Consider the following 16,644-nt stretch of genomic DNA (forward strand, 5'->3'; position numbering starts at 1 on the left):
TTCACTCTGTATGACAGACTCTATCCAGTAGCACTTTTAAAATCCTACGGTTTGCATGTCATCCTGGGCCCTCCATACAGTACACTGGCCATCTCCCATGAAGTTTGGATCTATTCTATAATCCCAATTAGGAAATTTAAAATTTTCTCCAGAAAGGTCTTAAGGAAGGAGGAGGTTCGATTATGCTATCCAAGAGCCTCTTAGATTAAGAACGTCACCACAAAATTTCTTCTGATCCTCATGTGCTGTCTGAATCCCCCAGGCTAACACCACGAAGCAAATATTTAAAAACTGAAACTAGGACAACCAACTTGGAAAAAATGCTTGGCACCATTTACAAAAGCTGAACATGACCTGGTAATTCCACTGCTAGCCACCCAATAGGAATATATTCTTATGCACACAAGATAACAGCAATATTCATAATATCAAAAAACTGGAAATAATCCAATTGTTCACCAAGACTATAATGGATAAATTGTGATCTATCCACACAAAGGAATATTAGATAGGAATGAGAATAAATGATATGGATGAATCTCACAAACTAATGCTAAACAAAAGCTACTGGACACAGAAGATAACACACTATACACTTCCATCTTATGAAGAACAAAATAGGTAAAGCTAATAATCTATGCAGTTAAAAGTCATAATATTCTGCTTTTCAGTCTAGATGCTGCCTACACAGTCTAGTTGCTATTGAATCTAGATGACGGATCATTATACCTATAGAATGGGGGTACATTATAATACTCTTATGTTTAAAAATTTGGGTAGTAAATACACAAAAACAGGAGGAAAAAAGCTTATCATCTCATGCTAATTTTAACTGGCAAGAGGCTGCCCTGAAGGAACAAAATCACCTTTCCCACCTTTCTCCTATTGTGAAATCTTTGGAAAATTATTCAGTAAAAGCCCCTTTATCTGATGTGACAAGATGGTGGGTTAATCAGAAAAGATCTGATAATTTTAAAAATGATAGGTACCAATATTTTAATGTAAATTCTATAAGTGTGCATTCAATCATCAACCTTTTGATGTAAGACCAAGTTGTTTTCCTTATTAGATACGCTGATTAGAGATTCTTATCATTATTACATAAAACATTCATATGACTGCCAATATTTGTTTTTCAAAAACAGAGACAAAAGTTAAGGTCGTTTCAAAATCAAACTATGCCTTAAACTCTTCTAGATTTGTACCATTTTCTAAGTCTGTTACATTTAGTTATTTTACCACTCCTCCTTGTTTTGGCAATTTGCATTTATTTATGCATTCAGCCTAGTTTCCATAGAAACAACTCTCCACATTTGTATTTCCTCAGTTTACTTAATATTTAATTAAATTCCAACAACAAGAATAACTGGCATTAACAAGTTTGGGAACAAATAATACTCTTGATAAGGCTATAATTCAACTAGTAGGAGAAGTAAGCCTATGTGCTTAAGAGTATTCCGGGGTGCCAGAGGCATCAGTCAGTGTGTTTTTTTAGAGGGAGTAAAGAGAGCTGGTTAATTCTGCCAGTCAGCTAAGTGGAGGTGGATAAAGACAATTGAGATAATAATATCTATTATTTCTTGACTACTAACTCTGAGTCAAACGCTATGTTGAATATTTTGCATCCATGATTTCATTTAATTCTTATATTCTGCATTCATTATTCCATTTAATTCTTATGATACCCCTGAAAATTAGTATCACCATCTCACAGATGAGGAAAACAAACTTCAGAGAAATTGAGTAATTTGTCCAAATATATAAATATTTAGCAAGTACAAGAGTCAGAATTTGAGGGCTTCCCTGGTGGCGCAGTGGTTAAGAATCCGTCTGCCAATGCAGGGGACACGGGTTTGAGCCCTGGTCTGGGAAGATCCCACATGCCACGGAGCAACTAAGCCCGTGCACCCTGAGCCTGCACTCTAGAGCCCGCGAGCCACAACTGCTGAGCCCACGTGCCACAACTACTGAAGCCCGAGCACCTAGAGCCTGTGCTCTGCAACAAGAGAAGCCACTGCAATGAGAAGCCTGCGCACCGCAACGAAGAGTAGCCCCCGCTTGCCGCAACTAGAGAAAGCCCGCACACAGCAACGAAGACCCAACGCAGCCAAAAATAATAAATAAATAAATTTATTTTTTAAAAAAGTCAGAATTTGAACCTGGGTGGTCTGTCTCCAATGCCCACCTTAACTCCCATGGTGCACTGCTTCTCATGCACACAAAAAGCTAGGAAGAAATGACAAGACGCTTTCCCATTACCTAAACTAGGAGGACTCCATTTGACCAGAAACGTTCTCCACTTGAAAGTTTCACAGGCTCAAGTCATCTTTAGGGCTTACTAAATGGGAGCTAGGACAAGATACTGGAGGAAGCCAGCTAAACTGTCCAGCTTCATCCTTTCTTAGGAAACTGTCTCCGAAAGGAGAAAAAGATCTTGGCAAGCACGATATCATAAATAGTAGCCATGAGGCACCCTGAGCAAGAAAAGCTTACTTTCTTTAAACAATTTCTGTGGGTATCTTTGGACCTTTCCATAATTCACATTCTGTTCTCTCCTCAACTGTCTTGGCTATATCATTAGCACAGTCCAGTTGCCCCCTTCTAAGGAAGAGAAGAAGAAACTTCAAATTCTAACCAGATGCTTGTAAGTTGCTCAGGGAATTTGAAATGGAGAATTTCTTTTAGGTTTAGATCGATAGTTTGCAACCCTTATACAGGTCAAATTCTCCTGGGGGACTTTGAAAGAGTACCCATACTAGGGCTTTCACTGCCTTATCCAGACCCACATTCAGATTTAATTGGAGCGGGTAGGACAGGGCTCAGCATAAGTATTTTTTTTATGAATGTCCCCCCCACCACCCAGGTGATTAAAATGTGCAGCCAGGTTTGTAACCACAGGTCTCAACAGTTTTAAGGACCAAATGGTGTAGTTGATTTGTCCAGAGGAAGGATTCCTACAGGCATAGCTGACTTTATACAATGGAAGTATTTTCGAAAGGTCACTGTATTAGAGCACCCCTTACTGACTAACTTTATAATTTCAAAAGGCCTATTTTTTCATTTGTAGTTGTTCATTGATACTTCAGCTTCTTTGTCATGTAGCTAATGACCTAGTAACTATCACTAAATCCACCAGGAAAGAGGATATAAAAGGAATCTTGTAGTGAACAGTTTTGTGATTATTTTTAGAAAGCTTAATACTGAGCTGAGTATAAAAGGTTATATTCTGTTCATAAGTCACATTAAAAAAAAAAGTTTTCTTCCCCATTTCCTACCAAAGTTATCACTTACCTTTCCTTTAAAATCTCAAGTTAGGGGCTTCCCTGGTGGTGCAGTGGTTAAGAATCCGCCTGCCGGGCTTCCCTGGTGGTGCAGTGGTTGAGAGTCCATCTGCCGATGCAGGGGACACGGGCTCGTGCCCCGGTCCGGGAAGATCCCACATGCCGCGGAGCGGCTGGGCCCGTGAGCCATGGCCGCTGAGCCTGCGTGTCCGGAGCCAGTGTTCCGCAGCAGGAGAGGCCACAACAGTGAGAGGCCCGCGTACCGCAAAAAAAAAAAAAAAAAAAAAAAAGAATCTGCCTGCCAATGCAGGGGACACGGGTTCGAGCTCTGGTCCGGGAAGATCCCACATGCCACGGAGCAACTAAGCCCAAGCGCCACAACTACTGAAGCCCCCGTGCCTATAGCCCGTACTCTGCAACGAGAAGCTACCGCAGTGAGCAGCCCGTGCACCACAACGAAGAGTGGCTCCTGCTTGCTGCAACTAGAGAAAGCCCACGCGCAGCACTAAAGACCCAATGCAGCCATAAATTAATTAGTTAATTAATTAAAAATTTTAAAAAATAAAATCTCAAGTTAGGCTAAGATGGGATTTTGATGTATCAGACTTAAGCTGGACAAGAAGATTTAAAAACACAATGTTATAGCCAAAAAAGAATGTTGCATAAATATGGGAGCCAATAATTTTACATTTTATAACTTTTTAAGTTGAAAATTCCCCACTTATTTTTTTCCTCAATGTCGATATCATGATATTCTGGGGGGAGGGGTATCAACCTAATAATGTGTTCAGCTAACTTAGAACAAAACATGTTTTTGTATTTTACAGGGCCATATCGCCTAATCATTTATGAAATATTCTGTTAGAAAAGACACTAGCCTTACATTCTCTATCTGGATTTGAAAGGGAAAAGGGAGGAAGGGAGGAAGGGAGGAAGAAGATCTCGGTATTTTTTAAGGACTATACTTTTGCAAGTTATGGTGACGATAAGCAAATTCTGTGTATGACTGTAAAATGGTCCCCAGAGGGCCCAAAGTGGAATTTTCACAGCGCTCATGGCACAATTAGCCAAATGTATCATAACTGCTCTTTGTCTTCTCCTACCAGACCCAAAGCTCATCCTTCTTATCTATTCTGAGAAAAACCCAAGTGTTTGAATCATTATTTTAGGAGAGACAGGACCTGTGTCGAGACATTTCCATATTTATAGAAAAGGCAAATCATGAATTTCCAATTCTCTCCTGTATTTCTCTTAAAGGTTTATTCAAGGTCATACTAAAGTATTCTGGGTGGGAGAACATTTACAGTCACTCTGATGAAAACGTTTAAGAAGTAAAATTTTAAACTTTTAGCCTGAGCTTTTCAGATATATTTATTTTAAAGAAAACTGATACCTACACAAAACAAAATGATGTGTCATCACATTTTTAAAAATTACAGTTTGTTCTTCCTTCCTCCCTGGCCATTTTAAACATGTATATTTATAGGTTTGATGAAATGGATACTTTGTGTATATTTGAACCATCAACTCTATGTACTTAAGGAGATTTATAGGGTCATTTTCCTAAGCGTAATGGACTGAAATCGCTCTCAGCATGACCCCTCAACCTCTCTGCAACTCTGTGTTCCCCTCTATAGACTGAGAAAATCAGACCAACACACGAGTCTGATATTTTCTGAGAGAAAGACGCAATGCTGCAGATTTAGAAAATGTTTTCTCCTCCAGCATTTCCCAGTTTCTAAAGACGAAGAAATAGACGCTGGTTGAGAGGCCCTCCTATGGGGGAAGATTCTTCATCCCAAAATAAACACTTCCTGCTCAAGTTAGAGCCTCTAGCTTAAAGTCTCAGCGTCCTGGAACCAGAACAATACAAACATGGGATAAGTGGAATGAGACTGGGGCATTTGTATGTGATGCGATCATCGCTTTGTTAGTGCAGGTGTACTGACACGCCAGGAATGCACTAAATTTAGGGGGGATTTTAGTCAAGATAAAAGAAGACTAGGTGCCATCTACTGGTGAAGAAACTGAAAACTTTTCCATTTTTCCAACAAAACTGAGTGTCTTTTCGGACAATGCAGTGTGCAGGATACACAAGTCATCATCCAGTGGTCATGATAAGCTGACTGTCTAACCCATTCCCCAGCCTGATTTAGACACTTCCATTTCTATAAATTTAGTCTACAAAACTTTGTGTACAAGGATGGTAAAGATGACGTAAAAGGATGTTTACTGTGGCATTGTTTGCAATTACTAAGAAAATGAGCCAAGTGCCCAGTAATTGGAGTCTGATTAAATATATTATGAATATATATATATATATATATATATCTGCTACACAATGAAAAGGTACATACAAAGGAGCTTACAGCTATCAAAAAGAAAGGAGTTATATATATATTGACATGGACTGATACGTTAGAGATATGTCAGGAGAAATAAGCAAGTTGCAGAACAGTATTATAATATGATCCTGTTTTATAAATAATAATAATATGGAGGATTGTTCACTAAAATAGTAACAGTTTTCAATTACTGTTACTGTTAACTGTTATAGTAATGTAGTAACACATGCCATTTGCAACCAGGATAAAAGGAAACCAACACAAATGATTTTTAAAGGAAAATGAAAAATTTGTAGGGTTTTAGCTTATGTAATGTTTTATTATTTAGATTTTATACATTTATAAAATAAAAATGGTTTATACCCTATTTTAAAAACTTTGGTTTGGGCTTCCCTGGTGGTGCAGTGGTTGAGAGTCCGCCTGCCGATGCAGGGGACACGGGTTCGTGCCCTGGTCCGGGAAGATCCCACATGCCGCGGAGCGGCTGGGCCCGTGAGCCGTGGCCGCTGAGCTTGCGCGTCCGGAGCCTGTGCTCCGCAACGGGAGAGGCCACAGCAGTGAAAGGCCCGCGTACCACAAAAAAAAACAAAAAACAAAAAACAACAAAAAAAACAACTTTGGTTTATATATACACTTCCTTTCTTAGGAATTTATTCTACAAAAAACACCTGCACAAAATATCAAAGATTGTGTAAACTCATGTAGATATAGAGAAGATATAGAAAAGCTATAGAAATGAAGAGGGGAAAGATCCCATACTATATACAAAAGAAAAAAATAAATCACCTGCGATTCCATTTTCCAAGTATCTGATGTTAACCGTATATTTCCTTCCTTTTGGTGTCAATTTCACACTGTTCTGTTCACATGTATATTTTATGCACGGCTTTTCTGCCGTCACATTACAAAAACTCTAGAAACTCCTAGTTTTTTTTTTTTTTTTTTTTGGTACGTGGGCCTCTCACTGTTGTGGCCTCTCCCGTTGTGGAGCACAGCCTCCGGACGCGCAGGCTTAGCGGCCATGGCTCACGGGCCCAGCCGCTCCGCGGCATGTGGGATCTTCCCAGACCGGGGCACGAGCCCGTATCCCCTGCATCGGCAGGCGGACTCTCAACCACTGCGCCACCAGGGAAGCCCGAAACTCCTAGTTTTAAAGACACTCTTTTTTTCATTTCCCAGCTGCAACTTGAGGTAATTTAAAACAAAATATTCATAGCTTGACCCTCCCATCTCAACCCCTTCTCTCTGTCAATCTACTTAAGTATTGTTTTCATGCTGTCACCAAGGCTAAAACTCCAGCATCTTCCAAAATAGAGAGCAAAGAAATAAATGATCAGATTTCTTTAATGTCCAACTCAGCACAGCAACTTGCCTGATGGAATAAATACATGCTGAACAGTGACAAACACGGCCCCATGAATAAAGGGCTGGTTGAAAAGGTCACAATCCTTGCGAAATCTGACAAATTCAGAAAGTAAGATCTTTGGTAAAACGAAAGCAACTGGGAAGATGGACTTAACCTGATTCAAATCTGAGCGAAGAACAGTAATAAGCCACTAGGAAAACTTATTAGAAGAGAAGTGCTTGATAAGTCCAGCTTATGTACTCTTCTCTTTAACTGACAGGGAGACTCCTCGTGGATTTGGAAAAGCAAAAAGAGGGGGTTTATGCAACTCTGAGTGTTGACGGAAAATTTTATTCAAGTGCCTGGCTTGCCTAAGAAAGGAGCGAAGAACGATTGGGGTAACAAGCATGACAGGTCAAAGGCTTGAGGGTTTAGCTACGTGAGGCCCTGCTGTATTACACTCAAGTTATTTTGAGATGGTCGCAAGAGTACTTGAACCCTGAACAAAGAACTTCTCCTTGCCTTATCCTGTTGCAGACGGGAGCAAAGTGTTTTAAGTGCCCAGAATCTGAAGCAACTGTGAAACCCCAATCAAAAGGCTAGTGAATGGGAGTCGTTTCCATTCTCTTGGTCTGCCTTTCTCCTAAAAAGCCATAGCATTCCCACACCTATGTTTAGCCCTGTTTTCCCCATAGCATTTATAACAGTCTGCTTAAAGGAACATTTGATAGGACTGATGAAACACAGAGTGGGCATCTGATATAGCTAGTGACAGGTACAGTAAAAAAAATCTTAGTAACTCTAGTTACACTTGGTTTTAGCCAACTTTGTCCTCATAGCACTGCACTGGATGCTGGTGGAAGTTGAATTAGAAAAGGAAGACTAGCAAAACCAAGAATGTATGTTCAAAGTCAGTTTCCCTTGCAGATAAGCAGTTCAGGAATATTCAAGCCTTTAAGCCTCTCCCATGACAGATACAGGAGAGTAAGTTTTAAACAATAATACAGACAAAAACACTTTAAAAAGAATAAACAAGTCACACTATGGTTAGTTGGATAATACTATCTTCCCTCCAAGTTCAGCTTCACTCAGTATCTGCTCTGGAAAACAGCTCTGTGACAAGTGAAGGCATCGATCCCAAGCCCTGCGTTAGATTAGCACCAGCTAACTGAAGTCGTTCACCCCTTGCTTCCATTAGCCTGAACTTGACAAAGATCCCAAATGAGTCAGGATCTTTCATCTCAGCAACAGACTTCCAGGACAGTCATAAATATAGGCTCAAACTGCCTCACTCATGGGGTTAGGTTTTAACTTCTGATATACAAAGTGTTAATGGTTTCCGTGAATACCTGGCCAAAACTCTGCAGTACTCTATTTGCTTGTGATATATTACAACTGTATTTTCCAAGCTAATAACTACTCAGCCAAAAGAAAGTTTCTCCTAGCCTCTTTGCTTTCTTTCCTTACCCCATTTAGATTTAATTATAATGCTCAAGTTCTAGTTCATCAAAAGGTTTGATATAAGAAGAAAACTGGACTTCCCTGGTGGCACAGTGGTTGAGAATCCACCTATAAATTCAGGAGACATAGGTTTGTGCCCTGGTCCAGGAAGATTCCCACATGCCAAGGAGCAACTAAGCCTGTGCACCACAACTACTGAGCCTGTGCTCTAGAGCCTGCACACCACAACTACTGAAGCCCGCGTGCCTAGAGCCCATCCTCCGCTCCACAACAAGAGAAGCCACCGCGACAAGAAGCCCGTGCACCACAACAAAGAGTAGCCCCCACTCACCGCAACTAAAGAAAGTCTGAGTGCAGCAATGAAGACCCAATGCAGCCAAAACTAAAATCAATCGATCAATAAATTTATATTTAAAAAAAAGATGAAGAAAACCATTCACAACTCTCCATCTCAAGCGGGCTAGTGTAATATTACTGGTTACTATTCATCACATACAACAATTGTATGTGGTAGGTGGTATTATTATCCTCATTTTACAGATGAAGACACTCACGAATAAAGGTTTCAGCATTTTGCCCACGGTTACGCAGCTAGGAAGTGGTGGAGATGAGATCCGACTCTAGATTTTCAGGCTCCCAGCCCATATTCTGAAAACACGAGCTAAATGACACCCTCAGTCTCTCATTTTATCTTCCCCACTTAAAAATAAGCTTGTTCATATGTTTTGAGCAAAATCCAATGATGTGTTTGTTCTTGATTTGATCCTTCAATAATTCTCTTTCACACATGGCACGTAAAATTTAAGGAATAACATTTTCTCCAAAGACATCACATTACCTTATATCCATGGATAGAATCCATTCATCAACAGTCCAAATTCTACCACATTATTAACATCCAATATCAATAGAGTCAAAAGATATTTTAAGGTACAATCAGATGGTTGGGTCACTCCATCTGTCCATCCTGGCAAACCCACCTGTTGTTACTCCTGTCATGTGCCTTTCCACTCTCCTCTGACATTTGACTCTGACACATTCTTTCCTGCAGGTTGCCAAACATCCTAGGGATGAGACCAAAAAAAAAAAAACCACATGTAAGAGTATCCACAACTTTCCTTTCCTCCCTCCCCTGCCAAAGAGAATTCTCCCTCTTCCCAAAGCGAGAGAATTCTTGCTTTGTGGAAGAAAAGCTAGGTCAATTCAAAGATGAGGAAACTGTGGGTCAGAGAGATTGTTTTCCCCAAAGTTTATTCTACTCTTAAGTGACAGTACCAAGATTCTAAGTCTAAAAACTGCAGGAATTACATCTTATTAATGCTTGTACACCCGTATCATGATGCTAAGCAAACACTAGGTGCTTGGTCAAAATTTGTTGTATGAATGAAATGGATAGGAGAAGGAAAAAAGGAAGAGAGAGAAAGAAAAAAGGAAATTAACATCTAGTGGTGTATATTACTATGTTTGATTTCACGGAAGGCAGAGATAAAATTAGGTGAAATTATTTTCAGAGTTCTTTTTGCGCTTCCTGTAACTAGGACCCTCTGGGTGACATCTGAACATGACCCGGGTTTATACTTAATTCTGTGTTAGAGTTGGTTGTGTAATAGTAAGGTGCTGAATTAAATTGTCCTTGGATATCAGTGAATAAGCAATCTTCTTCCTGTGTTTTCATTCCCCATGTATTTTGTCAGCCAACAGGCTTGGATGCCTGTTATTTACCAGTGACAGTGCAGGGTGAAAGAGGAACACAAAATGGGTCGGGATGCTACTCTAGTTGAGGGTGTCACATGATAGAACCAAACAGTTAACAGTACAGGATGGTAGGTGCTCTGGTGGAGAAACGTATCCACTGCTGGGAACAGTGGGTAGTGATTCCATCTTTTGCAGAAAAGGTGAAGAGGATGATCAGGAAATTTTTACAGAGGGAACCTGGACGGTGTGAAGGACATTCCCAACAGAAGAAATAGCTCGGACGAGGGCATGGAGGCATGCACGTCGTGCCACGCTCAGGGACTGGCCAGAGGGCTGGTGGTACTGGAGCAAGGGCCCTGCCCAGTGCCAGGAGTGGAGACTAACAAGGAGGCTAAGCCAGATTCAGAGGGGCCTTATCTGCCCTGCTAAGGAACTTGGGCTGCTTCTTCTATTTAATTTTAATTTTTTTTTTTTTTTGGTGTCACTACACGGCGTGCGGGATCTTAGTTCCCCTACCAGGGATCAAACCCGCGCCCCCTGCAGAAGAAGGGCAGATTCTTAACCCCTGGACAGTTAGGAAAGTCCCTCTTCTTCTATTATTTTAAACCAGGCTTATATAGTTTTCCTGACTAAGTACACAAAATCTGTGTGTTCCTTGCTCTCCAATCTCCGTCTGAGTGAGTCTGCTCCAAATGTCTCTGCCAGCCTGGACCTTGGTCTTTCTGGTAAGCCATCCTAGAAGACTCCATAGTTTGGTAGGACAGCAACGCCAGCCACAAGTTCGATGAGCAGCCCAGGGACTCTGGGGATACTCTGGAATGTGTGTGTGTGAAGTAGTGTGGGGAGAGACGTAACAAACATTGGTCCCAAGCGCATTATTCTTATTGTCGAATAGCCTGCTAAGTAATTTTGTGTCTCAGATTTGCTTTCAGTATCATATATGTATTTAAGCTACTGCATAATTAACCAACTTTCAAGTTAGAGGTCAATACAATTAAAGAGGCAGATAATTCCACGTTAAAATACCAACTACTGGGCTTCCCTGGTGGCGCAGTGGTTGAGAGTCCGCCTGCCGATGCAGGAGACACGGGTTCGTGTCCCGGTCCGGGAGGATCCCACATGCCGCGGAGCGGCTGGGCCCATGAGCCATGGCCGCTGAGCCTGCGCGTCCGGAGCCTGTGCTCCGCAACGGGAGAGGCCACAACAGTGAGAGGCTGGCGTACCGCAAAAAAAAACAACCAACTACTAACATTTACAGATTTTTTGATGTTTTGATTTTAATCACTGTGTAAATAATTTTTACATAACATAAAGCACACATGTCCCGTTCTACTTTCTCACTTAGCAGTGTCTCATATAGAGTTCTTCATTCATCTGTTTATTCACTCATTCACTTTAGAAGTCATTAAGTAGTATTAGTAATCACATGTCATGCATATCTCATCTAATCTTCGAGGCAAACCTGAAGTAGGTACTATTGTTACCCCCATTTCGAGACGAAGGAACTAAAGCTCAAGGATGTTAAGTGACATGCTTGAAGTCATACACCCAGCGAGCAACAGAGCCAGAACTCAAGCACAGGCCCAACAGATACTTAGTTCTGGCCTTTACCTCTTTATTAGTGCTTCCTTTAGGAAGATCTACTTTAAGCCAGGTATGCTGTGAACTGCTGGATATACTCTGGTGAACAAGACGCCTAGAGTCCCTCCCCATGTGAGCTTAGTCATATGGTTTTCCATTTTGCTTCTGTATTGGTTGACGAGTGTCAGCAAGTGCAGCCTGCAGAAAACAAAGGCTGCAGAACTCAACATCATCTGTAAGGAGGTCTAATATTCAGACGGTGTTGGAATGAACTCAGAGGAACAAAACACTTGGAAGCTGCTCCTTTTCCTTTTCTTTGTTAGGAGTCTGGCATGAATGTGTCTAAACTGACATTTCCATAATCAATCCCAAGTGTTTACATTCCCTACCCCAGCCCTACCCCATTCCCTTCTCCCAGTTAGGAACCCAACCCTACTGATGTATAATTCTGAGTCACAGGAGATCTCAGAGTACAACGTTGATCTTGACATCACATCCTGTTAGATGGATTGTAAGACCTCTCCTCTAAACACACACACACACACACACACACACACACACACACACACACACACACTACCTCAACGAAGAGACAGAGCGCAAGCTTCAGAAAACTTCCCTTTGGATATGTGGGTTGCTATGGTGATGAGAGAGCCATGGAATCGAGAGGCACTTACAGAAATGACTGTAAATGACGCTTAAATAATATTCGAGAACATTTTCCTCTCGAAGTCAGTCTTGGACAAGAGCATTGCTGGGCTCCCTTGGCTTGTGGCAAACACGTTTCTATGCTCATTCACTGAGTGGCTTCAATGTGCCAGGTGACTGGTGTACATACAGTGGGGAACACAGACACAGAATCTGCCTGCCAGGAGGTGATGGTGAAACAATGCACCTTCCCTAGAAAGTAAACACATAAGTAGAAAAATGCTGTCAAGAAAAGAACAGGGGCTATGAGAAGAATTATATTTTGTACTTGTTATTTATTTACGTATTATATTTGTGATAACATAAAAGGGGAAAACAGGGTAACACCTACTTTGTTTTGGGGGCAGGAGGCTCTTTAAGCAAGTATTAGTAACCTGAGGTCAGAAGAACAAGTAAGAGTCTGAGCCATGCCTGAGCGTGGCAACGGAGAAGTGTTCCAGGCAGACCAACAGCACTGCAAAGGTCGTGGCACGGGAGAGACTGTGCTACATCCCAGTACTGAAAGCACAGTGAGAGTGGGGTGATGGGGGTGGAACTAGAAGTGGTGCCTGGTGGCTTCACACCTCACGTATTAACAGGTCTGTCCCTAGAAGGTCATTTTCTCACTCCTAGAAGAAGAGTCTCTTCCACTTGGCTTCTCTATGCCTCAACTTGCCTCTCTGAACTATGCAAGATTCAGAACTGAGTCACCTGTTTGGGTAAAGGTGCACCAACTTTTGGGTAGAGACAATTAATTACCAGGAAGGAATAAAAATGATGTGTATTTCAGGAATCCCATTAAACCTTGGGGAGTGTTTCCCTGTGTTGATACAAGACCGTCACTTGCCAGGGTCACCCACATAGATTTTCTGTGCTTCCTGAAACACTTCCCTCCTTTGGCTCCCATGACCCAAGCCTCTTCCATTTTCCTCCTACGTTTACATGGTCTCCTCTTTCTCCTTTGCAGGCTCATAACTGTCCACCAGGCTTTGGAATGATGGAGTCCCTCAAAGATCAGGTCTCATTTTTGCTAGTTAATGCTTAGTCATCCTTCAAATCTTATCTTAAGCATCACTTCCTTGGGGAAGTCTTTCCTGGTCTCCTTGACTAATCAAACCCCCTCAATAGGTACAAATGTTTGTATCCCCCCAGAATTCATATCTTGAAGCCCTCCCCTCCAATGCGATGGTATTTGGAGATGGAACCTTTGGGAGACAATTAGGTTTAGGTGAGGTCATGAGAGTGGGGCCCCCATGATGGGATTAGTGCCCTTATAAGAAGAGGAAGAGACACCAGAGCTCTCTCTGTCTGCCACGTGAGGACATGACGAAGGAGGCCATCTGCAAACCAGGAAGAGAGCTCTCGCCAGAACCCGACCATGCTGACACCCTGATTTTGGCCTTCTAACCTCCAAACTGTGAGGAAATAAATCTGTTGTTGAAGCCACTCCTTCTACGGTGTTTTACTGTAGCAGTCTGAACTAAGATACTTGCTCTGACCGGCGTTCATAGAACCATGCTCTTGTTCTTCAACAGTCCTTACAGAGCCATAATTTTAGATTAACTGGTGTGATTAAAGAATTTCTCCCCAGAAATTCAGCTCCATGAGCACAAAGTCTGTTGTTTCCTAAGGCTTTTTTCATGAGAACCAGCTTCATGTAGAGCAGTTGCACAGGGCCCCATGCACAGAAGGGCCCCATCCTTGCTTTAACACTCTGATGTTGCCATGCTGAATCTTAATAATCTTTGAACAAGGGGCCCTGCATTTTTTTTTATTTGCACAGGCCCCACAAATTATGTAGTCAGTCCTACTTATCATTATATCCCAGCATATAGCACAGTTTCTGGCACATAGTAGAGCCTCAATAACTGTCAGTTGAATGACTGACTGACTGAATATAAAGTGCCCAGAGCTAAGAATGGTGGCTGGGTCTATCTGACCCCAAAGGTCATGCACTTACCACCTCTCCATAGACCACTGTTTGCACTCAGATATGAGGCTGGGTTTGACTAAATCTGCTTAGGGACCTTCCTCTCTCACTCATTGCTCCAAATTATTTTGTCCTGGGGCATCTCTGGGGTAGTGTTGCAGGGGCAGCATTCTCTGGCATAAACATCCCTCTGAGTCATAGAGCAATGCCATCGAGAGGGGCCTGGACAGCTGCAGCTGTCAGGCATCTGTGAGTTACTTTGAGATGGCATGAAAAATATCTCCCGATTGGTTAAATCTACCTTACGTCCTGCCCCCCAGAACTGTAGGATTGACATTTGTACAGAATACTTTTATACAACATATGAAAATATAACACCAGCTGCTGAAAAGAATGGGCCTCCTCAAATTCAGTTGCGATAATCTCGCACTTCAAAATTAAACTGAATTTTATCTGAAGCTCTTTGACCTTTCTCTAGTATAGTTAATTTACAGAAGTAATATGAAAGATTTGCCCTTGGAATCAGGAAGCTGGGACAGGAGTGGAGAATTGATTCAGTTTAGGTCAAGGGAATTGTGAATTTACATGCCTTCCTTAAGGCGAGAAGTCTATCTCTCTGGTTAAGGGGGCTGCAAGATAGATTTGCAAACTCCTGCCTTGAATCCACCATCATGGCTATAAAGCTGGGGCCGCCTTTGGTGCAGAGCCCACTGGGCAAACCTTTAGCTCTTTCAGCATTCCAGACAAGAGCTCTGTGCCCGTAAACCATCTTCAAATGGCAAGCTGGGGAAAGAGTCAGGCTCAAAGAGAATTAGCTGGTGTGCTTTCAGCCAGGCGTAAATCACACCCTGTGTGAGGGGTAAGGGGCAGGGGTTGCTGTGCAAATAGATCAGCCCTAGGAATAGAATGGCCCAACACTCTTTAAATAAAAAGCTGAGCAGGGCCTGTTTCATGAAGACAGTACTTTGCCACACCAACTATTATCACAGTCACGGCACCTTTGCTTTAGTTTGTGTTATGGTTCTGGGGTGGATAAAAAATCCTGTCTCCTTTGGGCTCCTCATAAGGGTGAAGGGTATTATCTTCTGGATCTATAGGTTTAAATAACAAGTGGTTAGAATCTCAAGGAACCTTCTGCCTGCCTGGCAGCTCTAGATACCCTAGAAAATCTCAAGGGCAAAGTTTAAGGTCCACATGAGTCTCAGGTGGGTAAAGAAAGACACTGTAACACATTCATCCATCCTGGACAGTTCAAGACCCCTCAAGTACCACTTCATTCTCTTTCTGATATCATCCCAAGAGAATGTTGGGCCAGGAATGTCTCCTACCAGCCACTCAGTTCTCATATAATTATAACATTGATAATAATAACAAAGTATCACTAACACTTTTTGAGTGAAACTATTCTAAGCATATAGACATTCTCCGTGTATAGACTGATTTTCTCCCTGCAACAACCCTCTGAAGTAGGTACTATCATTACTCTCCTTTGAGAGATGAGGAAACTAAGACAGAGTTATTTAGGGTCACTCCATCTGGAGACAGGACTGCCTTTCTTATCCTAGCAACATTTTCAGGACTTAGTTTTAGGAGTTTGCAAAGGTGACTTGAAAAATATTTTTTAGTGAACTCAAAATGCTGGAGCTTAGAGGATGGAGATTTAAATAAAAGGAAGAAATCAATATGGTGGTGGTGGTGTTTATTAAAGTGGGGGAGGGGCATGTATATTTTGAAAAAAAGTCAGCTTGAAGCCTAGGGCCACTTTGGGAAATCATATTCCAGGAAGTTAACTTGACTTTTCACTTGGCATTATTGATGCCCCTGATAGAGATTCTCTTCTCTATCAGGGACATCAGGTTAGGGTGCAGGTCAACCTAAGTATATGTTAAATGTCAATTCAAGCCTCCTTTTCAAAAAATATGGACCAATGCACCATCTAACATTGTCCCTCATGGGACTTCCCTGGTGGCACAGTGGTTAAGAATCTATCTGCCAATGCAGGGGACACGGGTTCGATCCCTGGTCCGGGAAGATCCCACATGCCATGGAGCAACTAAGCCCATGCGCCACAACTACTGAGCCCATGTGCCACAGCTACTGAAGCCCGTGCACCTAGAGCCTGTGCTCTGCAACAAAAGAAGCCACCGCAATGAGAAGCCCACGCACCACAACGAAGAGTAGCCCCCGCTTGCTGCAAATAAGAAAGCCCACACGCAGCAATGAAGACCAAATGCAGCCAAAAAAAAACACCAAAAACATTGTCCCTCATGGAATCTCCCATTGAAGCAATAGCTGCAACTTTTACTTTTAAGCCGTGAA

At 42.0% G+C, this 16,644-nt stretch overlaps 1 protein-coding gene across 4 annotated transcripts in view; it reads right to left on the bottom strand.

Moving 5' to 3' along the window:
• The window catches only part of MYBPC1 (myosin binding protein C1), a 125,707-nt gene extending 114,422 nt beyond the window's left edge, over positions 1-11,285 (bottom strand). For all 4 annotated transcript variants that reach the window (XM_079937431.1, XM_079937430.1, XM_079937432.1 and 1 more), the window contains exons 1-2: positions 11,158-11,285; positions 9,413-9,496 (exon numbers count right to left, since the gene is read on the bottom strand). In XM_079937431.1, coding sequence (XP_079793557.1) covers positions 9,413-9,496; positions 11,158-11,248 — 175 coding nt within the window. In that variant the 5' untranslated portion in view covers positions 11,249-11,285. The remainder of the gene's footprint in view (positions 1-9,412; positions 9,497-11,157) is intronic.
• Between the last annotated feature and the right edge of the window lie 5,359 nt (positions 11,286-16,644).

The sequence above is a fragment of the Stenella coeruleoalba genome (assembly GCF_951394435.1).
Source record: "Stenella coeruleoalba genome assembly, chromosome: 11".
In the NCBI taxonomy this organism is placed as follows: Eukaryota; Metazoa; Chordata; class Mammalia; order Artiodactyla; family Delphinidae; genus Stenella; species Stenella coeruleoalba.